This window comes from Chroicocephalus ridibundus, chromosome 13, assembly GCF_963924245.1.
Source record: "Chroicocephalus ridibundus chromosome 13, bChrRid1.1, whole genome shotgun sequence".
Lineage (NCBI taxonomy): Eukaryota > Metazoa > Chordata > Aves > Charadriiformes > Laridae > Chroicocephalus > Chroicocephalus ridibundus.
In genome coordinates, this window is record NC_086296.1 from 8,331,742 (window position 1) to 8,357,524 (window position 25,783).

At 36.8% G+C, this 25,783-nt stretch overlaps 1 protein-coding gene across 2 annotated transcripts in view; it reads left to right on the forward strand.

Moving 5' to 3' along the window:
- The first annotated feature begins 1,778 nt into the window (after nucleotides 1–1,778).
- The window catches only part of ADGRD1 (adhesion G protein-coupled receptor D1), a 156,278-nt gene continuing 132,273 nt past the window's right edge, over nucleotides 1,779–25,783 (forward strand). Inside the window, exons 1-10 of one of the 2 annotated variants that reach the window (XM_063351376.1) lie at nucleotides 1,779–2,619; nucleotides 2,716–2,752; nucleotides 6,717–6,800; nucleotides 10,100–10,195; nucleotides 11,645–11,767; nucleotides 16,445–16,624; nucleotides 17,828–18,082; nucleotides 21,114–21,178; nucleotides 21,981–22,136; nucleotides 24,872–24,931. In XM_063351376.1, the coding sequence (XP_063207446.1) occupies nucleotides 2,551–2,619; nucleotides 2,716–2,752; nucleotides 6,717–6,800; nucleotides 10,100–10,195; nucleotides 11,645–11,767; nucleotides 16,445–16,624; nucleotides 17,828–18,082; nucleotides 21,114–21,178; nucleotides 21,981–22,136; nucleotides 24,872–24,931 (1,125 nt within the window). In that variant the 5' untranslated portion in view covers nucleotides 1,779–2,550. The remainder of the gene's footprint in view (nucleotides 2,620–2,715; nucleotides 2,753–6,716; nucleotides 6,801–10,099; nucleotides 10,196–11,644; nucleotides 11,768–16,444; nucleotides 16,625–17,827; nucleotides 18,083–21,113; nucleotides 21,179–21,980; nucleotides 22,137–24,871; nucleotides 24,932–25,783) is intronic. The other variant, XM_063351377.1, reaches the window with a different exon arrangement.

A 25,783-nucleotide genomic window follows, 5' to 3' on the forward strand; every position in this document is an offset into this window, starting at 1 on the left:
GTAAGCATATTCCTTCCCTTGACAGGCCCCTCTTGGCAAATATTTCAAATTCCTGTCTTTCTCTTTTTACATTTTAGCTTTTCTCAGGATTTTTAGCTGCAGCTCTCTATTATTTGTAAGGGTGGCTCTACTTGTTAGTACATGATGCAGAATTTCTAGGGTTTATACAGAATTCCTCCTCTTCCTTCAGGATATAGAGGGGTTTGTGGCTAAGAGTAATGAAGTAAGGAGTCTGAAAAAAATCCTAAAGGGAAACAAGCAAAAGTCAGACTGGTTATAACTAAGTGGGAAGGTAAATTTTTGTAGGAACTGAAATTCAACATTTTTAAAATTATTTTTTTGTAGGTCCTAAATCAGGGCTACAAATAAAATACACATTTCATTTCAACACTGAAATTTTGTAATATTAAACTGGTAACATTGAAGCATTCATGCAGTATGAATATCTTAAGGTTTCCAAAATTAATTTTGATCTCTTCAGTCCTTAGACCTTGGAGTCCCATCTACACCAGTCACCTGTAAGGAGGTGTTCACCACCAGAAGCTTTGGGAGTTCAGCATACGTCTGGGGAGCAAGCTGGGTAAATCAGGGCCACAGCTACTACCAAACTTGTTGGGCTTCCACCTATATAATCTCTGTGTGAAGTGTCAGTGGAAAACCGTTTCATCCCAAAAGTTCTAATCAACTCTAGCCAAGAGTTTGGTGCAGAAGCTGTGATTAAGAAGTAGACCAGTAAGAGGACTGATAATACTGGAAGGAGTAGAGCTAAGAAAAGGAACCAGGCGAAAATCGGCTGATATAGGTACCTGAAGAGATGGGGCCAAGAGTCACGGAATGGATGGGTGGGAGGGAAGGATAACTAAAGGTCAGAATATAAGTCACAGAGGCACCGCGGCATGCATGGAAACAAGAATGCGTGATCATTTTCCTATAGATGAGTATCTATATGCGTCCATTGATTTTTAGGCAGAGAATGCTTTGCTGCACAAGTAAGCATCTGGGGCTGAAAATCAGATCTAATCTATTGACGTAACTTTTGGCAAAAGAAAAGTGGTTTTGTTTGAGGTAAGCCCAAACCATGACAAAAAGGTAAACAAAATAATTTGAATTTTGCTGAGATATTAGCATGGTCTGATTCTGATTTTTTAGGTTCTGATCTTGGCTATATCACCTTAAAATGGCTTGTGTGAGGATAAAGAAGGGGTTGATCCAGAAATGTAGTGGAGAGACAAACAGGGATAGAGAGCTTATCAAATTTAGTTTAAAATATTACTCTTTTGATTTATTTCACCAGAAACAAAAAAGAAGTTGGAGGGAACTGAAAACAAGATTTTACCATAGAGGAGCAGATTAAATGAAGAATATCAACTAGTTCTAGCTGCTGTCTGTCTTTTATATAAAAAGTGGTAGTTAATATTTGTGATGTAGTTCAGAGAATAATTGGGGAGGCTGTTATAAAAATACTTAAGTGTAATTTTTTTTTTATTATAAAATAAAGTGGCAACTATAGAAGTATCTTCCTATTTCTTTTACTAGATTTGTTGTGCAACTTTGAGCAAATCAGTGAAACAGCTAATGCCTCAGTTTCCCCTTTTTGACAGGGGATGGTAGTAAAATTAATTCTTTGGAGTGCCATGTGATTTAAATCAGTGTATTTCTGTCTAAAAAAAGTGTGAGCTTTAAAAAAAAAAATCTGTTATTTTAACAAGTAGATCTTAGCTTTCCTTCAAAAATTTCTATCTGAAGCCTGTTTTATTTTTCTTAAATGTTTGAATTATTAACACTTGTTCTGGCTTTGATTCTTCTTTAAGTGTGCAGGTCGCTGAGAACAGTAATATCTTCTCTCTGTTTGCTGAAGCGCGTTGACTTGTTTCCACTTGTTCCTAGCTGGCTGGTGTTAGGACCCAGAAAAGAGACAGCAGCAACGTGATATAAATAGAGTACCAGAATGGGACAAAGTTTGAGAAGAAAGCATGACATCACTCAGACTTGCTCTCCACCCAAAAAGATCTGGGATGGAGGTGCAAACGTGAGCTGGACAAGCAAGGAGTTAGCAAATCTCTTCAGCTCTGTTTCTGAAGAAAGAGAGAGAGTTTTATGCCCTATGTGCTATAAGGAAATGCACTTTTTTTTTTTTGCTAGCAAAACCAAAACTGGCTTCAGATCTCTGACAACGTGAAAGTAATTGAAAGGAAAAGACAACCATAGGAAGAAAGTTGAAAACAAGATCTTTTCTTTTTGGCACAGATTGTAACAGAAATACTTGACTTCTTTCCATGGAACAGTACAACTTTCGGATCTGATGCACGTTTCTTTTAATTTTCCTCCAATCGTGGTAATTTATTTATAGTTAAATGAAGAGATCAAAGTGTGAAGCAAGCAAATACTACTCAAAGGGTCTGGAAGGATATTTTGCCATCACTGAAGGAACAGACTTCTTGAATCTGCATGGAATATGTCCCTTTTAATACAAAAAGTAACAAAGAAAAACTTATGATTGAAATCTTACAGGAATTTGAGTTCAGCTGTACTTTTAACCTTAAATAGACCATGGAGAATTTATTATCTCTGCTCTGTTGTCGTTATTCTTTGCTGATTTTATTTCAGTACAAATATCAGGTAATATTCTGAATATGGTCAGTATTGAGATATATTTGGATTCCTCTTAGCAAGTTTTGCCTCACTATGTCTCATTCTGTACTGTTTTATGTGCAGGTGTATGGAAACTATTCCCAGCTACCCAAACACCCAGGTAAGGAATATTCTATTTACATGTGCTTAAATATTTATTTGCTTTTTCAGTTCGTATTTTTCATTTTCTTAGTAGCTCTGAAGAAACTGTGGTCCTACATTTGAATGTCAGCTCTGTATTAAAAATGTAATAAAGTCTAAAGTGTCAGGCTGTCCCAGTCACTTTAATTTCAGTAACATACCTACTCAATATTCTGCATAGAAATATATCTGGAGAAAAATGGCTTGTATTTGATACATAGAAAAATCCTATACACACAGTTTGTTTAGTTTTACTTTTTTTGAGCCCGAGTTTCTGAATCAGACCTCTACACAGACTGTTTTCTTTTTTTCCTCTCGATGTCTTAGCGTTCAGCATTTTCAGTTCAATGATTTACAGTTAGATATGCCAGCTTGTATACTTTGTAGTACTTTGGCGTGGCTTCAAGTGATCTACCCTCCTCCCAGCCTTCATGCTTAAGTTTAAATCAGTTATAGAGCATATTAAGGATCTCTCATCTGTTTTCAATGTAGAAAATCTTGCTCAAAGCTTATTTGGAGTCTGTGTGTGTAACTGCAGAATTCTTCCATTTATATAAATAGTTTAACCTCAAGCCTCATGGTGGTGTACAAGCACAATTTTAGTGCTTTACCAATTCATGTATGGCTTTTGCTTTTAAGCTTTAACCATATGTAATTATTTTCAAAATAAAATATAGAGTGATGTGGAAAAGCCGTGTTGTCTGCTATTGCAGTAGCTTCAGCCCATTTAGGTTTTTTTTTTGTTCTACCTTCACTCAAAAATAAAGAAATACAGTCTCATTTCCTATAGATGAGCGTGACTGGCTTCTAGTTGATGGAACAACGGGGGGGGAAAAAAACCCTCCCGTAATGAGGGGGCAAGTTCCACAACATTTATTTTGCAGTACAGTGTATGTGAGGAAGCATAACTGCAAACAATGCTTTCCAGATTTGAACTAGGCTGTAAACACGTCCTGTGATTTTCTTCTAAATGCAGAGTAGTTACCTATTGAAAGGATATTACAAGTTGAATTTTAGGCAACAGGTATTTGTTTTCAGAGCTCTTCTCGGGGGTGACTGGCTAGAAGTAGGGTAACAGCATGGCTTTACATAGTTCAGAACTGGGAGTTGGGTAAAGCCACTGACATGCAGCGTGGCTCTAGGCAATTCGCTTAGATATATATCTATTCCCCTTCCCAGCTTTTAAATGTAAGCTCCTTAGAATATAGCTGCTTCTTATGAGTCCGATGCTAGACATAGCAATGCCTTTGTTGTGATGCTACTACTACTGCTAAAATACTTGTGCCACATTTTAACACAGGTTTTTGCATCAAATAATTTTCTCTTGGGATTTTTCTATTTTCTCTTTTTTTCTTTTCTACCACCTCTCTTAACATTAGTCCCTTTTTCTTTACCTGATACAAAAGGGAGATGTTAATGGGAGCAAGATATTTGCATATAAGCACATGGTGAAACAGCAGGCATGTTCCGTGCTCTGCAAAACAGAACTGGTAGTTTGATGAGAGTTGGATAGAGGTACGTTAGCACAGGTAGCCTATGTGGACGCTCTTAATATCATAGACGTTTATAGCTTCCATTTCTTTTGCAGCAGCCAGAATATGTTCTTTGAAGATAGAACTAAGGACATACTGAGGCAAAAAACCTTGTCCCTGTATCCTGTTTCCTCAGCGTGCTTTGCCATGCTCAGCTTAGTTGAATTTGTGTTGCCTGGAACTTTCAGATTGGGTTTTGTATGTGCTTATTCTGTGTCATTATTCTGTTATGTTGGCGGTAGCTTTCTCCTTCTGTTAGCAGTTGTGCCTTTCTCTGTATCTTCCCAATATTCAAAGGAAACGTGTTGCCTTAGAATCTCATCCATTTCTCTAGACACATGCCTATCTTATCTAGTTATACCAATTTTTCTGTGGGAAAACCTCTATGACTGCAAACATTTCTAGTTAGGCAGGCCAATAATAATAGATCCTGGTCAATTGTAAACAATTTGTTAGATATCTTTGGTATAGTTCAGTTTGGAACCAAGTTTGAGTAGTTGATGTATCCTCACAAGATGCAGACCTGCTTTTAGTTCTATGCTCTCAATCTACCATTGCTTGTTTTGCTGCTTAGCAATTTTACCAGCTTTGCACTCTTATTAAAAATGTCTTAGGATCTTCTCTGTGTTACAGCTCTGAAACTGTACCATGAGGATGGAGGACATCAAACTGATCTCCACAGTGTGGGCTAGGCAGTTTATGGATGCAAATAAAATTTTTGCACCTTCATCCATGCAGGATATTAAAATGATAGAATAATTATCAAATAGGCAAGCTGTTTTGATCTCAAGAGTGAAGAAAGGTGTGGGATAAATTGTCCATGTCAAAGGATACTGCTTGTGATTTGTTTTGATTTGCACACTAGGTGTGGGGAGCTTTTGTATGGTGTATGACAGCTGAAGTGGTTTCTAACAAACTTATCTCTATCAGCTTTGCACCTCAGGTTCTTGAAAGATTGCTTGGGAATGAAAGATTATTTTAGGGCAAAGCCCTGCAGATGTGGTATAATATAAATACTTGCTCTCTCTGTACCTGTTTTCTGTTGTGCCATTCCCCTCCCACTCCCAAAAGAAAAGATTAACTCTAATAGGATGATATGCTGTGATGGTGAACAAAACATGTTCTCATTTATGTTCACAGAAAAATTTCTATGTATCTGTATCAACCTTCTAAAACTTTCTTAGATATAGGAGATTATAAATTGATTTCGGCACAGCTGGTTAAATTAATTATTTTGAGAAAAATGGGTTTCTTGCAGCTAACAAGATAATAAATTACAATTCATGTTTTCGTACTTATTAATGCTCTACCCTGAAAATAGAATTGTTATCTTAATGCAAAATTTGATTGTTTTGGGCAGCCCACTTCTAGTCAGGTTGAATAGTCACATCTAAAATCTGTTCAAACTCATCATTTAGTCTGTGCAGATAAATCTGCCAATGGAAACCAGCAGATGTTTTGCTTTTGTCAGCTTGTCCACCTCTTGCTAAGGAGGACATTCAGGAAAACAAAATGTTCTCATTAGCCACAAGGTGTTGTTCTGGTTTTAGTGTAGTGGAGAAGGTTCTGAAGGAATGGCTAATGCCATATAGGGAGGAGTGAACCCTTTTTCCATAGGTTCCTTAATATTCTGGACCCCCTTCTCTTGAGGAACATCAAATTCCTTCTGTTAAAGTTAGTTCTGCTGTATCAGTCTAAGGTGAGAGTTATCTGGAGACATTGGGAAGGCTAAACTCTGCAGTAACAACCATGCAGGCACCTATACTCTCATCCGTGTTGCAGCTTCTCCACTGTTGAGCACTGCTCCTTGCTAGTGTCTTTCCATAGAAAAGCAAAGGTGAAAAATGCTTGGATTAATATAACCTGAAGGTGTTGCACTTGTTTTCCAGTGGGTTTTGGAGAGAGGATAAGATTCCTGGGAACTTTTTAGCATCTTCTCCTACTCCCTTAACTGCACAGAGCTGAGTTACCTATGGAGGAGGCAGGAGCAGAAGTAGTATGCTGTAGAGGCTAAACATTCCCCCATGCATTCCCTTCTCAGTGCTTTATACTATCCACTGTGCATTTAAAATTTTGCTAAAATCTTGTATGACTGATCAGCTGTTACTTCAATGAATGCTGCCTGATACGCTAGCAGAGATTTAGTCAGAGATTTTAAGTTACACATTTTAAGTGCAATTAAAATAAAAATCAGTTGAGTTTATTTAAAACAGGTTTCCTGCAGTGGTCAATCAGATATATGCCTTTAATCTACTCTGCCATTTTGATTTATGATCTTGATTGTGTGCGATTTACATACAATAAATATCTTGTTTCACTTAACCTCTTGACCTCCTTTATTGTTCTCTTCTGTGGAAATGTGTTACACTCCTTGGTCCTTACTTTAACCTTTTCATCTGTGTTTCTTGAAAGGGTTCAAAGTTCTCGCATCGGCTTCCCATTACTGGCCGCTGGAAGATGTGGATGGAATTCATGAGTTTCGGGATACAAATGGAGGTAGACAAAGCATTCATTGACAATGGCAATAACATAAGTATTTGTGGCAGTCTGTAAGTAGAAAGGGAACAGGAGAAATGGAAGGGGTTAGCTTTTGTACCACAGCAGTTGAAGATATTTTTTTCCCAGTTAATGTTTTTGCAGTGCTCCGATGTCCAAATGATATTGTATTTGTGAACTGATTTTTATAGAGTATTCTCAGCTATTTTATGGGCTGTCTACACATTGTTAAGGTTATAAAGAGAAAAGGTTTATGATCCAAAGAGTCATTGAAATTGTATTGTTATTAGCTGGTTTGGTACATGCATAGCATGAACTAGTGCAGTCAGTGGCTGACATCTCTGGCTATGCCAGCAGTGAAGATGCCTGCTTCTTTTTGCTTTTTGGAAGGAATTAAATGCCCAAGTTCTTCAGGCACTTTTCAAAATTGCACGTAGTATCAATAGTAAGAGAAGTGTTAGCTCTTATCTGATTACTTCTTACTCATTTTTATATCTGCTTTTCGATATTTCCTAAAAAGCAGTATTGCAGCATTAGATCAAACGTTTTTTCCAATTGGGCAAACCCAAGAAAGGTTTGGTAAGGCACAATTCTCACTGATTTGAAAGAGTCAGCTGTCGGGACTGTAGGATCCCAGAGGGAATGGTATTAAAAGGCAGACTGATTGGATTCAGCAGTTTTCTGGTTCTGACCTTTTTCATCAGGAACAAAAAGGGTGACTGGGCATCCTGGGGATGTGCAGGTGATGTAGTTAATGGAGCTTCGACTGAACTACTGTATCCCATCGCAGCATCATGGGCTTGCAGGGCCATTCCTTTGACACGAAATTTTCAGCTACGCTCTGCCTCCTTGAGACCAAAAGGTCCCTTAGTAATTTTCACATGAATTTTCTCTCTTCTGACGCTTTAGCCAATTCCAAGTTGGGCTGATGTATATTTCCCAGTACTTCTCTCGCTACGGCTGACCACATTGGCAGTTGAGCTCAACTGTTTTGTACTAGTGCAAGGGGTAGCTGCTGTGTTCCTACTGGTGACTGGATTATCTTTACCCAGCAAGATCACTGCAGAAGATGAAATCAGGAGTTGGAGGCCTTTACAACCTTATGTGAAAAATGTTACAGAAGTGCAAAGTTGTTGCTCTTTATTACACAAAAATGGCAACATCAATCTCTGTTCCTATTGTGAAAAAGACCCATAAATATATAAAACCTTTTATTCCAGAGGTGTTCAAGTATTTTAAGCTTAAACTTTGATCCATCTTTCCACAGTTTCTTGAAGGAATGAAATCGGCTGACCAGAAATAAATATGGGCAATGTTCCTTTCCTATTAGAGGCTAATGGCAACATTCCCATTGACTTCAATAGAATCATAATTTGGCTTACAAAGAGTTACCAGATGAGTTCTCTGACACTGTGTTAATTTTCTGACACTGGACTTTATGTGGTTCAAGAGGACTAAAGCATTCCATATCTAGCACATTTTTGGCACTCGTGTTACAAAGATGTTGTTTTGAAAGTGCTTTGAAAGGGATATATCAAATATAGCTCTTGGAAAAATGACAACTGATGTTAGATTGTTTTTCAAATTATGTTAAATTACATTATTTCAGCAAAATTCAGGAATCTTTTCAGTGGTATCTTGGAAGAGATAAAGCAGAATATAAAAAGTTTCCGATCCTACAAAGCTTCACTTACAGGAATAGGACTGGCTCACATGAGCAATCTCCTTTGACTCCTATTATGACATTGTGTTAAATAACTATAAATGAGCCAGCTGCATGACTTCGCTGAAAAAAGTTTGGAGGGCTTTGTCTCACTATTATTTTCAGATGGTGTTGATAGCCAAAAGTCTTTTTCTCTGCAGTGCAATTCTGACAGTGTTAAATTCTTTCCTTAATGTTGTAGTGGATAATTCAAATTCTTCTCAGTTGCTTGTATTGTGTCTTACAATACACAAATATTATTTCAACTGCCTCCAGCAGAAGTTTTATGTAGCTATCTGATATTGGAGCTTGATATACAAGAAAAGCTTTCTTTATTGTGGTAATCTAATGCAGGTGACAATTTGCTTGTTTTTTATTCCATTCTGATTACACAACTCTTCTGTTTATTGCTAGAGTCTTTCTTGTTTTTCCACTCAACATATCATGCAATTAGTTTCATTCCATGTTTCTCCTCTTAAATCCTTGAAGCATCATAATCTGTCCGTCATGTTAATCCATTTTATTTGTTGAAGTCATTGTGTGTGAAGCCAGATTTATATCTCTCAATGTATTTGTGTTGTGAGAGAGTGTCAGCAAATTAATTTTTTGGTTACCTCATCAGTAGAAGCAACTGAAGGAAAACAATCAACTTATCAACTTAAAATACAGCAAATTAAAAAAAATATAGTCATGTTGAAGGAAAACAATCAACTTATCAACTTAAAGTATAGCAAATAAAAAAAAAAAAGTGGTCATCTGGCCCCCCATGCGTGGTTTTTGGTGCATGTGGCCTTTTTTTTTTTTTGAGCATTTGCCTTTCCCTTCTGTGAGCTCAGTTGGTCTAAAGCACAAATCAATGTGTGTCTATTTACTTTCATGGGCTTTCCATCAAGCTCTATTTGCCTGCCCAGGGTAAATAATTACAATGTGCAAGATACTTGTAAATTATCAAAATAAGAAAAAAATAATTAGGGAATAAAATTGTGTTGTCAGCTATAAAAAATGTTGAGGTTTTATCTTATGTTTAGATGGAGAATTTTAATTTGTGCCAATTGCCTCTTATCTGTTCACTGGATACAACTGCGGAGAGTCTGGCACTACCTTTACACCTCCCCTTGGGTGTTTATACATATTGATAAGATCCCTGAGCCCTCTCTTCTCCAGGCTGAGCAGTCCCGGTATTCCCAGCCTTTGCTGGACTTGCTCCAGTACGTCCATGGCTCTTCAGTACGTAGCAGTTGAACTGCCCATAATATTTGCGCCACTATAATGATTTTTGCTATAATTCTGGAGTTTCTTACCAGCATGATTATATTTCAGAGCCCTTTATCTGCAGTTGTATTTTTTTAGTTTTTTCTCCTCAGTTACTGTAAGGAAAAAAAATGTTTTAGTGATACAGTACTTCTGTAGTTAAAGAATGTAAAAGTCACATTGCATACAAGTCCTTGGGAGAAGTGGTGTGTGATAATTTTAAAGGCCGCTGACCAACACCCGTGACTTGTGCTATGTTGAGAGATATGAACTGGCCGATTCATTACTGATTGTGTTTATTCATTGTTTTGCTCATTTGCTTATTTTCTTTTGTTGTTCCACCCAGCTCTAAGAATCCACAACTTCACTGTGCTTCCTTCCCATAACTCTACCTTTGTATATACCAATGACTCTGCCTACTCTAACTTCTCTGCAACTGTAGGTGAGGATTTACATATTTTTTGTTCTGCATTTGTCAGGCTTGGATGGTTCTTGTAACGTTGGATTCAAAATTAACACTGAGTTTTGGTTCAAATGGTCACGTGTTAAAGGTCTATTTATGCTTACACCGGCATACATCATCGAAAAAGTATTCCTACAATATTACCTGAATGACTCTGAACTACTGGGAGAGGCATCTCCGTGCTAAGCAGCCTGCGGGAGGATGAGCCCCAGCAGTCCTCCAAAACCTAAAATATTTGTATTAAGCGTAAAAGAAACAGAGATGACACTTCAGAGAATATATAAGAACAAATAGGTTGGGTTTTTTTCTTCCTTGTCTTTCAAGGCTAAAAGGAAAGAGAAGCCATCTGTTTTTCACCATTTCATAGTAATTTTTGAAGGACGCATTAAGACAAATTGCAAGTAAATTTGCAAAGCCTGGAAGAAGTAAGATCCTGTCAATCGTGACATCTTTGATTAACATAGTTTTTTGGGGGAGTGGGGCAGGTTGGTGTTTGTTTGTGTGTTTTTTGTTTATTGTTTTTTTCTTTAAAGCAAGCAAAAATCTCCATATATTTGTCCCTTTAGTGATTTTTTTTTTGTTTTGTTTTGCTTTTACATCAACACACCAGGAGATAAAAAGAAGAACAGAAAATGACAATTCTCCAGGCGGAAACCTGACAGATCGGAAACTAGTTACATCTACATCAGCATAAGCTTAAATTCATTTAATTTAAGTCACTAGGATTTATACTTGTGTAGGTGCAATTGAAATATGACCTCTTGTCCACTTTACAATTAGGTATTAACTCATATCTAGTTGTTGGAAAATCTGACCTATGGAGAAAGATGGAAATGGTAGAACTGTCATTTGGGCTGCTCATATACTAGGAGGTTTATATTAGAATACTTAAACCCGCTATTTTTCTACTCTCTAACAGTAAAAGTATGCTGGCAAATGTGAACTCTATTAATAATGAACTTCAAATGACCCTAATTCTCTTCAGTCCTTGCTTATCTGCTTTATATACCATTTGCATAGTTCTCACATAATAAGATATATTCAATATGAACATTAAGAGGAGTGACAACTCTGGAAAACATAAGGTTTATTCAGATGACTTTGAAATAATAATTTTGGGGTATATGGGTTTTGTCAAACAGTCTTAGTTAATCAAGAATCTGAGTGATGGATATGAGTATAATTGTATGGTTCTTTAAAAAAAAAAAAAGGAAGGGAAAAAAAACACAAACAAAAACCCAAACCACCAACAAACCCCTGCCAAACTCAAATAAAAACCAAAAAGAAAAACAACAACAAAAAAACCCAACAAAAGCAAACCTATAGTTGGGACAAGATAAACATATGAGGTGTCTGAGTCTGTTAAAATCACATCTCAGGAAGTATTGATTTACATAAATGTTAAACTATATTTTGCTTTTCGTTTAGATATTGTAGAAGGAATGGTAAACAAAGGAATTTATGTCACTGAAAAGAAAGGAGTTACCTTTCTCTTCTTTGGAAGCTATCAAAATTCTTGCATTAGTAATCCCGAAGTTTGTGGACCTGAAGGTTAGTAAATTCATTAATTACTACTTGCTTTTCTTTTGCTGTCAAATTATGTAATTCAATAATCATTGTTTCTTTCCTCATTGGAATGAACTCTCTAAAATTCTAGATTGACACTTTTTTTATTGACTTTTAAAACAATTATGTGTTGCTGAAAACTTAGTCTTTTTCTAACTGAAATTTAAATTAGAATTAATCCCCAATTGCACGTATCAATGATCTACAGTAAATTAATTCAAACAAAAACAGAAATAAGCTTACAGTGCCCAAAATTTTACCTATGGCACCAAGATTAATTCCTACAAGAACTGTAGTTCGACAGACAAAGAAGTTGTCCTACGGGTTTCAAATTTAGGAGACAGTTTTTCGGTGTGGCCCCTTAGCAGGAATGATTTGTTTGTTGTGTTGTGGTTTTTTTTTTATTTTGAATTTATCTTTGGTGATAACAAAACTTTTAAGTTTCTGGTGTTTTGGAATCCATTTGTTCTCATAGGTACTTAAATCTCTTTGTTCTATTTCTCTTCCTTTTCTTTTCTTGGGCTAGGGCCACAAAATGACAAGTGGAATGCCAGGAGAAAAGGTTTCATAATGTGTTGATTACAGAAGACAACTAAAACTGTGTATGACTGTCAAACCAAACATACAACTAGTCACTAGCATAAAACATTCACTAGAGATATAAAATTCAGTAGAAATGGAAGGATCAGTCAAAACGATGGCTTTCTATGCATAAACTCCAGCAGTCTCTCTAAGCTTACGTAGTATTGTTAATATTGAATTTTTTCTTGTTTTTTATTGATTTTAGGCCATTCTTCAAATGGGTAACATTACCTGAAATAGGATTTTTTTTTTTTTAGCTGCTATAGCAAAAGCTGCATATTAACTTTTTAAGAAAGTAGGAGAAACTTGGAGAGCAGATGGTATGCGGCTATTACCTGAGGGTTTTGGAAAAAGTAATTCAGTATCCCACTGTAGGCATATTTTCTGATACATGCTGTATCTTCTCATACTTTTTTCATACCACTGGGAAATAAAAATAATCAGTAAGTCATATTATTTCTACATCTATAGCATAACATAATAATCAGAATAAATTATTTTTATGGTACTAGAGCACTCCCAGTATCTCACAAACAAGAACATTAAAAACATAAAACACTGAAATGTTCAGCAGATAAAATGTGAAGAGAAGAAATCATATAAACAATAAATACTAAATCACTGTAGCAAGTATAAAAAAAAAAGGGGGGGAAAAAGCCAGCACTCCTTTATCTAAAGAGAATGACTTTGTTTTTGTCTGAATCAGATAAAACCTGTGTCAATGATAAGATGTGATTTTATTCAGGCCTACCATTGCTTAAACATCCCTTGATGTTCGTTGGTTGCATTTGAGTGAAACTGGTGTTAAGTACACTTAAGCAGGGAATGATTCCTGAAAGGGTCTTGAGATCTTTTCAGATGAAATATTACAACCTATGAAACAAAAATACCCGTATTTTTTCCTAGCCTAAATTGAATAACTTTTCAGAACTGTTATTTTGACTTGATTAGAACAATTCCCCCATCTTTCTTTCTCAAGTAACTTTTAAATGATGGTTTTCTCTAAGTAGTTTTGGGCTCATTAAAGTGATATTTTTGGGCAAAAGAAACCTTTGTGAAAGATGCAAGAGAATGTTCTCTGAATCGTTAGTTTGAACACAGTAGGAGAAGCTGGATTTAGTCAACAGCTGTGAAGCCAAAATTTAAAAAAAGATAAAAAAATAAAAAGCAGCCCTATGCACAACATAACATTTCATGAAGCTGTGTGTTTTCTATGTGCCTTACTTTAATTTTTATTTTTAGTTTCGGCATTTTGTGAACCAAAGTGTACATAAAGAGGACTTAGATCCACAGTTTTCTTGTGGCTACAGGACGATCAGTAGCTACAGGGTAGAACAGACAGTCAAAGACAGGGGAAACCGGCTCCACTGCAGACATGCTGCATAACTCAAACTTCATCTTTCAGCCTGTAAAGAAGGAATAACAGCACTTCCATACCTTTCAGAAGTGTGGCGGAGTGCTGGAAAAAGATTGTGAGACACTTTGACAGAGGAATCACATGAAAAGCAGTAACAGATTAACATGATCAACCTTGGTGGCCCTTTCACCAGGGTGGTGAAGATTGGTGTCCAGATCCAAGGGCAATGCATGGCTTTCTGGAAAGAGGGTTGGGTCAGTGTTTCAACCTGTTACTGGTGCGGTAAAGAAGCCGAAATATGAACTCGGGCTTATCTGCTGATGAAGGTATTGCAACTTGCTTACAACAGACCTCAAATTCTTCAGTTGGCAGTTCACAGCATTTATAGCTTTAAACACGTATCCATTAAGATCTAGCAAACTGAGATTGATGATGTTCATACACTGATTGATTTCTAAGAGGCCGATAATTGATTATCATTTCCATGGTGGTTACTTTATCATGTATAAAGCATTTAGGGAATGATGTGTAGATTATGTAAATTGATGGGTGCTGTCATAAGGATAAACAGAAAGATCAGTTGAATGGGAGGATACTACATAGTTAAATTATTTATTGTGTGGTAATATAACTTTTAACTTTTGTTCTAAGTTAATATGACAAAAAGAATATGTGAAATATAAAAATATATGTTCCGGAGAGTAGTGGGGGGGAATATTTCTGATAACTGTAGTGACCTGTCTGAGGCTTTTCCATCTTTCATAATTTTATGATTAAACATATAAAAAATTAATCTATGGTTTTAACAAGAAATGTACATAATAGTTTGAGAGCTTCATTAACTTGTGCTGGGCTATCTGGTAGCAAATTGGCAAAGTTCGTGCTGCCTGGGCGGCCTGCAGAACTACTAACTACAAAATCATCCAAACAGATATTTTGACTACATGTCAAAAGAGCAGAGTCAGCAGGTTAAGGGCAGTGATTATTCCCCTCTGTTCAGAGTTCATGAGAGTCTATCTGGCATACTATGTCCCTGCACATGGCAGGGGAGTTGGAACTAGATGATCTTCAAGGTCCCTTCCAACGCTAACTGTTCTATGATCTATTCTATATTTTTTTGTCCCCTGATACAAAAGAGATGCTGACAAGCCAGAGTAAGTCCAGCAGACGACTCCAGGGACTGGACAGTGTGACATGGGAGGGGAGGCTGAGGCTCTGCCTTGCACCATGAAGAGAATGTTAAGGGCTGTCTTCAACTACCTGACGGGTAGTTATAGAAGCAGATATATAAACAGTCTTAGAGATGCACAATGAAAGTGTGACGGGCAGCGCAGGCACATTATAGCACAGGAAATACTGATTAGATCTAAGGAAAAAAGTTTTTTGCAATGTGGATGGCCAAGCACCAGGATGGCTTACAGAGAGAGGCTGTGCAATCTGCTTCTGTGCTGACAGTAAAGTCTCATTTGAGCTCTGAGCAACCAGATCTAGCTCTGAAATTGACCCTGCTTTGAGCAGGCAGTTTAGACAAGGTGATCTTCAGGGCCGTTGCCAACTTAATTCATTATGATTCTTTGTGGCAAAACCTTTTCCATTTCTGTACTTCATAAACTTTTTCTCAACCTGCTCTGAACTCAAATTTTACTGTTAGCACTTTGTACTATAAATTCTGAGATGAACATTTTTAGGAGCTGTTTAGTCTTTGTAAATGCTTTTGACTGTGGAACCTCTACAGCAGAGCCACTGTGAACTTCTGAAGTGCAAGGGAGGTTTGATTTGCTACTTGTGTTTCAGTGAAGCCTTTTGAGGTAACTGTTATTAAAGAAACAAGCCAACTTACATAAACCATCTTTCTTCACCAATGTGCAATCTGAAGAGTGCTTCAATTTTACAGTATAATAGTAAATTTTACTGTGAATTGAACAGGATTATTTGTGGATAAAGTTAATCGTGTGTTTGCTTGCAGGATTGCACTTGCATTTTGGGAAGAATTCTTTGATTTTTGTGTAAGTGGTGACCTCAAAATCTTGACTGTGGCTCTGCATATGTCGCCATGCCTGTCTTTTACATTGGTTCTTTGCTTTCAGCGATTATTGGAGTGCTGAAGTGTGAAAACACAGGTAGTAACATGCTCAGAAGAATTAAAGTGTAGTTAGCAATGGACACTACTCTATAAGCATGGGCATGCTGGCAGCCAGTTAGCACATCAGTTGCTTGGAAGCAGTCAATGTACTATTTCTGGCTCTGATGGCATTTAGGGAACATCAAGAAAAGATGTAGATGCTGGTGGAGGATATGGAGATATGAGAGCAACTTGTGTTTTGAAATAAGCAAGGATCACAGGAGGAAAAGGGGGTCATCACAGGAGGGTGAGGAGGCTGCAGAGATGAGGCCAAGGGAATGGAAGCAAAACTCTGTAAGAAAAAAGGCTTCATTACATTTGGTGCTCAAAGAACTTTAGTTTTAATTGATAGAAGCTGCTCAGGAAGCAATGATTACTGCTGTGGCCTGGGTATGCACGTGTGATGTGAAACCAAGGAAGAGATGTTTATTTGGTTTAAACTGTTAGAACATTGTTGATCTTAAAAATGCTGTCCTTGTTTATGCTAGCAGATGATCTGTCCTCAAAAGCATTCCCACTCTCTGTATTCTACAGTATTGGAAATTTTTAATTGCACTTGGGTTTTTTTTCATTAAAATCTCCTCTCACTTGCTTTCATCAGGAGTAACATTTTCCTTTTTCTGGAAGACTCAAGACCAGCAGGCTAAGTTTCTGCCTGCCTCTGGTGGACAAGTAATTTCCAGTGGTTTCAAAATCTGTTCAAATGAAGGTGAAGGCTCAGTGGAATTTTACACCCGGGGGAATGCAATGATGAAGTGGAAAGCAAGCTTTAGTCCACCAGGTAAATTTTATAATTTTTTAAAATTAATTTATTTGTTATATTTTACTTTATTCTTGCAGAGAGATGTAGTGGTAAGAGAACAACTTCAGGAAAGAGAAGTGGATATATAAAAATAGCTACAGACCTCTGTGCTTAAAAACTCTCTTGATGTGGGGGGAGAGAGAGAGAAACTATGAACTGAAAAAACAGTGATACTGTATTATAGAACACTTGTCATTCAGTAACAGTCCTTGGACCCAATTTCCAGTTGTTTCTGCAGTGGAATTCTTATTGACATCAATAGATTAATGAGTGCTTAGATGGAAACACAAGTGAAGAATGCAGGTCAATCCTTGATAGTTCTCAGTATATTCTAAAACTGGATATGTGTGCTGTCCTCTGCTGCCTCCTAAATTAAGACTTTATTTGGTAACTATCTAACTGGGTGTTTAGTCCTTTGGTCATTTTGTTATCTGTTGAGTGTCAAGTTTTGTATGCCATGGCATAGTATTAATAAACATTTTGGTATATCACATATCTTACTGCTTCTATCTAAACTGTGTATTGTTCGGGAGAGGTATTACCTAGTGACGGGAACAAATTCCTGTCTTTAGTAGTGACAGTGACTAAATCTTTTCCTGCCTTAATTTGACTACCTCTACATTGGTAAAATAGGACTTTCTCACCTTGTAGTAGCAGAGTTTTATAAAGCTTAATAAATCAGTTTAGAACTCTTATTTTAAGAGAAAAGCTGCTAAATTGTAAGAATAATTCATACATTTGTAGATTATCCAATCCAAGTGAAAAGTAGTATTATTTTTTCAGCCTCTCAAGTATAACAAAGGAACTGTGGCAACTTTTAATTAGTCTATTTGCTTGTTTTCCAGTTCTTGCTGTCTTTATGCAGTTCTTGCTGAACTGAGTTTTGAGAAAGTATTGAAGAGACTTCAAATCTTGGCCAATAATACTTGGCAAGTGTAATATATGAAACTGCAGTGAGCCCAAGGAAGAGTTCAGACAAAAGCTAACAGGCATTCTGCCAAAGTATGGGCTTCCCCATGGGTATAAAGACTAATATACATGACATCAGCATTCCATAATTCACTCTTAGCACTTCCTATACAGCTCTATAACATTGCACAAGTCAGCAAAAACTTACTGAACAGGAAAGACTCTAAATGGAATTGATTAATGGATTTTGCTATGAATTTTAATGTTTTGCAGGTCCTTATTGGACTCATATTCTCTTTACTTGGAAATCAAGAGAAGGACTAAAAGTCTATGTCAATGGAACTCTAAACACAACTGATCCGGATGGGAAAGTTTTCTATGATTACGGAGACCCCAGTGCAAATCTACTGACTGGGACAGAGGGAGATCAAACTAAGCGCTACGTGAATGGGGCATTTGACGAATTCATTATATGGGAAAGGGCTCTCACCCCCAATGAAATTGAGCAGTACTTTACTGCTGCCATTGGTGAGTATATTCAGTGTTGTCATAATTCATCTTCTGTAAAGATGCTGACTTAAAAATATTTAATGTGTAGGATTTGTTAATTTTACCTCTTTTGGCTATGGAATGTCATTTTTAGAGGCAGAAGTCAGGTATGAATGTCACCAAAATGCTCAGCTGTCTTTTGATGTGCAGTCTTTTCATCCTGGGTTCTAGCTCTGTAAAAATGTCATTAAAAAATTAACCAAGATCTGAGTTATCCAGCCTTTGTTAGATCCCCTAGAAGGGTCAAGAGAAGACATAATTAGACGTAAGGCAGAGAACAGCATTAGGCAAGACTGACTCCGGATTTCTAACTTGCGCTCTGGCTGTTGTGTAACTTTGAGCCAAGTCACTTAGTGTATTCCAGCAGATGTGGATAATAATGGTTATCTCTCCAGTTCCTGGAACGATAATGACGTATTAACTCATGTATGCTTGTGAACTAACAAAAAATAAGCGGCTGAAACGTAACATAAAAGGCAGAGAATCAGGATGAGAGCAAAGACTTTAGAATACTGGCCAGTAACCCCTGTCAGGTATTCTATGGATCCTTATAATAAAATTTTCACTACAAGAAAGACTGTTGCTATTAAGTGCTTGTGTGTAAGTAGCAATTAGAAAACATCCATCTTGGGGAATAAAGCTATGGGGCACCTGGAATATTTGGCTTTGCCGGTGGTTTTCCTGCTTTAATTTATTCTTACTAGGTTACTGAGAGCTAAAGCAGTTACGCCCATAATTTCTTGTGCTTTTAAACCCATGGGAACCACTTTCACAATGGAAACTGTGTGAATAACATAGAACTTCTGATGCATGCCTGGAAATGAGAATGTATATGTTTGATTATAGGAATCAACTATATACAAAATATATTTTATCAAAAGTAAAATATAAACTAGTTTATGTAGAATTGAAGTAGCTGAAAAAGAAAATTCTCCATCTGGTATATAATGAACAATCTATTTGCTTTGCCACACAAATAACAGTAATTGTCCTCAACTCTTTTAAAGTAAAACCTTCTTATTTTAAAAGATGACTCTTAAGAAAGTCTTCAAAAATTCTGATTGGGAGACTCTTCATTTGATACAGAAAATAGTTTTAAAATCTTAAAAAGTTTAACTTCATAATGTTCTGGTCTTGTTAGAAAAATGCTTTTGTATTTGGCTGTTGTATCTTTCACAACAATCTAGAGTTACTATAACACTATCCAGCTCAAAGCTACCATAAATCACATTCTTTGATTTGGTGTAACTCGAGAAGAATGTTATGTTGCTAAACTCAAGAGCAGTAGATTTTCAAATTGACCTGATCCATCTATATGTGTGCCCTGTTTCACTGTCAGAGAAGTATGACTTGTATAAATACAAAGAGAACTCTGTTTTTTTTTTTTTTTTTTTAACCCCTTGAGTTCTTGTGAACTCGCAGCAACTGTCCTCTGAAGCCCTCTACCCTCCCATCTTCACTCTAACAAATAATCAAGGCATCGTGGAAAGCTCTTTCTATGAATGCAAATCCTGTTCAGGACTTAAGTTTCTACTTCTTTCCTCTATATTTTGGTTTGGAAAGAGCCTTACTGGGGTTCAAAATATCTGATTGCTAGACGTTAATATTTGTAGCTAGCTTTTGATGGATGAAGTTAAACATTCTCATAGGATATTGGATAGTACAATGCTAATCAACATAATAAACAAAAGTTGTTCTTGGTATCTATTTATTGACCTTGGAGGGGTTGAAGCTGGGCTAATGTGGTTTGACGTAAGGAACTTAATAGGACAGCCTGTTTTATAATAGAATGAATAATCATGTTCCTTTTGGATCCATGTGTAAAATGTGTCCTATGTATGCAAGTACTCTTTGATTGTGCTGAAATACCACACTCCTCACAAATATAAATTCTTGGTAAGACACAGATGAGAGGAAAATGTTATTTCTTTATCATAAATGGCCAATAAATCCCCTTGCACAGAAAGGAACCAATATTTTTGAAATGGAGCAACTGGAAACTATCCAAAATTGAGTTTCTTCTTTCTGTCTGGACAAATCACTTATGACATGCTCATACGGTAATTTTCAATGGATACAGTGCTAGTGGGTGACTTTTATTAGTAAAGCCCATCTGATTAATACCAACCTCACTTTGCTTGAGATCAGCCTACTAACAGCTAATAGAGGCATTATCTATAGTATACTCAAACTGCTAATGGAGGCTGTGTTCTGACTCTTTAACCCCTGTTATTTGTTTTAGGCAAAACTAGCATGTCCCAAAAGCCTTAGTATAGCACCGTTTCTACTGATGTTCTTTTATTTGAGGGTGATGCCTTATTTTTGCGGCAAGCAACAAAAGTATTTCCATTGGCTGTGAATATTTCTTACAGAGGCTTTTAATATGGAAAAGTGTTTCTGAATTTGCCTTCATGGGTGTGATTTTTATTTGGCACACAAGCAATTTGGGCTCAAGATAGAAGTAAACATTAGCATTTGGAGATCATAGTTGAGACTTCAGTCTCACTTTTTCCAGTGTCTTTATGTTCCCAGTCATAGTTTATCACGTATACAGAAATACAGCAAGGTCATACATGAAATTGTCAGAAGTGCCTACAGATTATTTATTTCTGATAAGACATAGGATTTTCTTTTAAATTTTCCATAAATGCTTTGCATAAATGCTGGGGGAAGAGCTACAGAAGGAAAATGGATGCCAACGTTTTAATTGTACAGTTGTCCTTTATTTATTGGGATATAACACTTGGAATTTCCTGTTTGCAAACAAAGGTTTAATTTTAAGTGTTTAAGACTTAAACTAAATTGCATGGCTCATGTATTTAATGATGATGAAGTAAAATCAATGAGAAAATTAGTAAATGAAATGCTTTAAACAAGCCTGTGTAGCTTGTAAGTGAACAAGTAAAATGCATAGAACAGCAAATATGTTACTTTTTGTTAGAACGGATTCAACCTGCAGTGGGAATATCAGATTTGTTAACACTATCATTCTTATATGTATTTTCCCTAGGTGTGCAAGTTTTGCTTTCTTCAACGCTTCCATGGTCTGTGATGACAACCACCACAAAACCTGTGGTAGGACAGTCCTCTTTAGACAGTAACTCTTTTCTATAATGCCAGAATGTGTATATATTAGAGTTACGGACCCTGCTCACTTCAGAGTTTTCATTGGTGGCACTTATTTTAGTGCCCCAATTATAAAAACTTTCAGATATGCATAGGGAGAATTTTTAACCACTATGGGAAGATGACAATACTACAGAACTCTTAATGTAGGACAGATAAAGGGAATTCATTGTTAAATAAAAATATTTTCTACATTATAAAAAAGGGAAAAAAAAATGTAGAAACTTCTGAAATATGTCAATGAACTCTGAAGATGCAGGACATTTAAAAACATTTTGCTAACTTTTCCACTTGTTTCCTTTAAAATTAGAGAAAAAATCCAACCACAGTAATGAAACTAGTTCTAATCTCTTTAGTAAATGCTTAATGAAAAAGGTTTAAAATAACTTTTTCATATGCAGAATACATACAATTAGCTTTAGTCAGCCTACATGCCATTAGCTGTGGCAGTGTGTTTTCACTTTCTTGCTATCTGCAGTGTCAAGGTTTTATTAGTTTTTCTTGTTCACAGAGACTTTCAGAAAACCGTGGCAGATAGGACCTGAATAGCTAATGAAAAAAATGAAGCTGTGCCTGATATTCTGTTTATGCTATTTATCTGTCCATGTGCTTTCCTTTTCCCTTGGCTTTTGTAGCCTCTTGTGTGTAACCACAGCAGTCTGCTGTGCCTCAAACTCCCTTCTGGGCTAAAGCAAGAAATATTGACTGCTGTTTGGAATAATTTCTGATGGGTTGTATCTCTCTTCCTTAGCTCTCTACAAACGCCTATCGTCCCATCATAACTAATCTGACTGAGGAGAGAGGGAACTTCCACTCCCCTGACACCATGCTGGGCTACCTGGAGAACGTGTCCTCCAGCTTGCCCAACAAATCCTTGTCAGAAAATACTGCTCTAAGCCTGACAGAGGTAAGCACCCTTCACATCTGTGTGGGGAGCCAGATGACCTTGAAATTTCTCCAGAAGCTGGAATATCGAATGTAGCTTTGAAAGCTTTTGCTGATTGCAAAAAATACATAAGGAAAAAGCAGTAGCTATTTTACAGAGTAGCAGAAGGTGAGCTTCAACCAGAGAAAATAGTTTAAGGGTCTCATTAGTTCTTGGGGTTATTATTTAATGCATAAATTATAAATACCTGGAACCATGACCACACATCAAAAGTAATTATTTAGTGGAGCAGGAAATAGAGTAGGAGAAAATAATTTGTTAATTTTTTCAGCTGCAAGTGTATCCAATGCAGAATATATAATTCTTAAAAAAAATTTTCAGCATTTCTCTGCATGGCCCAGCTGATTCAAAATGCAACAGATTGACAGTCACCTGACAGGTGCAGGACATGATGATGCTGTAATCAGAGTAGTGACAGCAGCAAAATGCATGAGTTAATAGCAAACTAACTAACTTGGATGCTGGGAGCACTCTAGTTGTGGCTCTATGCGTCTGGCCCTGAGTACCTGCCCAAGGTTATCAATTACTGCTGTCTGCCTGACCTTTCGTTAGCATTTATTGCTCCTGTAGTAAGCTGAGGGTAAGCTGTGCTATGGGTTATTCTTGCTGGACTCTGAAGTGGCAGAGGCACACATCCCACTCTGCTGTGGGAGGTAGAAAGCTGTGGGAGAGGGTCTGTCTGTGATGAGGGGTGTCCTTGGCTTTTGTGAGTTGATAGCTTTATCTTGCACTGGATTCCAACCACAGCCAGGACTCCTGTGTAGACATATCACAAATTGCCACTGAAACCAGTTCATGGTAAGATCTGGTCCAAAGTTTAACAGAGTAATTTATTTTTGTTTAAGCTAAACCACAAATTAAAAAAAAAAAAAAAAGTGTTTTCTGCAGTCTGAGCTGAAGACAAGGGGTCACGTTCTGCTAACATAAAGTTAGCCTTCTGTAAAATGATGGGCACCTAATTCCCTGATTTCAGCAGGCTAGAAAGCTATTATTACAGTAATCAGCTCTGGTCTCGCTAGTGATTGTTTCTTTAAGCCTACGGGTAACACCAGGGTGACAAGGATTATTTACTCAGACAAACAGTATAAATAAATGCTTCTGAAAGCTACATGGACAGCAATTGGTGGTTTATGTTAAAAGCTTAGCATTTGCAAACTGTAAAGCTTTGATTTCATGAATCACATTTTAATATGTAGCAAAAACCCTTCTAAAAAGCTCTAATACAACATTTTCTTTGTTTTCCTGAAAATTTTGTGTGGGCTCTGAATCGAAAATGGAACATCAACCCGTCAGCTATTGTACCTGTTTCCCACATCATTTCAGTTGCCATTTGGTTGCTCATTCATGCTATCTGATGCTGCTTTGTGTGCCATGAAAGTGATTTGCAGACAGAAATGTGGGACATGATTATCTTTAGCAAAGCTATTTTAGGAAGTAAACACAAGAGAGTCCTGATCATACATGCAGACTCTGTCATTTGTCTGATTGATGATTAAGCTTTGTATTGTCTGCAGCTAATTCCCTGAGAGACAGGCACTGAGCATGCACACTATTTTCTGTAAAGTTATCTCTGTCCTGATTGTCACATGCCTCACAGCACAAGAAAATTTGATTTAAGTGATATGCAATAAACTTTCTGATTACTGGCACGCATTTATAATGCGTTGCTTCTCTCAAATCTGACTTGTGTTTTCTGTTATAATGCTGCTCTGCTCAGTAGCTACAGCATTTCTGCTTTCCATCCTTTTCCAGCAGTCTAACACATCCTTTTTGGAGTAACTCTGGAGTGATGCTGTGACCTGAAAAGTGATGCTCGCTGAACGCTCAGGGCATATGTGAGGTCCTGGGTTTAGGATAAGGTCTGTGCATGCCAGGTAGAATTCTGCACTGAATGTTTGACAGGGGCTGCGAGGTGTGTGCTACCCAAAAGTAGGGTCATATAGCAAAGCTCTGGGATTACCCTCTGTATTACGGCTTGAAAAATTATGCTCAGAAAAGTATTGCAGCTTTCTTCCATGTTTCTCAGTGGAACTTTTCTGTATTCAGTTGATGCTTTTAAGGCATTTTAACAGAGGAGTTTGAGCAGGAGATGTGGGGTTTTTTGGTTTTGGGTTTTTGTTTGTTTGTTTTTTTTAATTTTCTGTGCTCCCTTTTCTACTCCTTCTATTGTCTTTATCAGCAAGACTCCTTAGGACAGGGACTGTATCAGGCTGAGAACTTGAACAGTTCCCACCATGACAGATCTTGACCTCAAAATCAACATTTAAGTGCAAAAGTTAAGCAGATAACAAATGGTACTAGTGATGGGACCCAGACATTTATTTAGTGCTGTTGAAATACCGTCATCTAAGAATAAAAGAGGTATTAATGTCATATGAGTTTAGATAAAATGGGAGAATAAGTTCACTCTAGTCTTAGTTCCAGTGCTCTCACCTCAGCTGTAGTATAATGATTGCACTTCAGAAGTTTCACGGTGGTGTTACTTTTAATAAATAAACTATTACTTTAAAGTGTCACCATACAGAACAAGATGAGAGTGCTGGCAGGTAGAGATGAATCTGTGACCCAAATGAAAATGGGCTTGTCATCTAAAAATAAACCTAAGAAAATCGTAGCAGAGATCTGCCTTGGATCCTTACCAGGAGATGTAGCTGATTAATAAATAATCAAATAACATAGTGTTATTTATCTTTTAGGCATTTTTAAAAGCTATTGAAGACTTTCTGTTATTGCCCAACTGGATGGATATACCAGAGGTAAGACAAATGGGCTCAGATTTGAAGATTACTTTGGTTGCATAATTCCACATAGATAGTAACGAAACTGGTTGCCTCTATTCTTCTTGTTAGGACTTTTTGGCAGAATGGCTATTTACTTTCTCATATGCCACTTTCATATTTACAGTAAAGATCCACAGACAAAACAATTATGTCACTTTCTTTTAGGATGTATTTTTGAGGGTTAAAATAAGGGAACTTTATCTGCTGCTATTTCCACATATTTCAGGATGAATAAGACAAAACTGTATTTATAAAATAACAGATACTTTCACTAAAGTTAGTGTTTAATCACTACCATTTTAGCACTGAACTTTGATATTTAAAAGCTTATATTTGATTTGTAGATTGATGTCTTTCAATGCTCATGCAATATGCAGTAGTGCTTACCTGTTTAGTGAACTGAAGCTTTGAGAGAGATTAAACCTAACATAGGGAAAAGTAACCTGTATCAATATTCTTTCTCTTATAGTCTACCTTCTAGAGAGCAGAGAAATACTTGCAGGAGGAGCCAAGATTTTTGTTTTAAGTCTTAAGGGAGCACAGATTTCAGAGCAGAAAGCTTTTAAAAACTGAGAGAAAGAGAGGCTAAAGTAAATTAAGGTCTCACTGAAGCCTAAAAAACCTTTAAGACAAAAAGATGTCTAATTAATTAAAGTTTTGAGCCTAAAATTCTTGATGATCTCTGATAAAAATAGATCCCAGATAAAATAGATTCATTTTTCACTGAACCATGCATTCACTCTGAGATTTCATAGATCAAGTTTCAACATGGAGGGTTGTTTTCCAGGGGACATATAAATGCTTTGAAAGTAGCTTTGTACTCGGGAC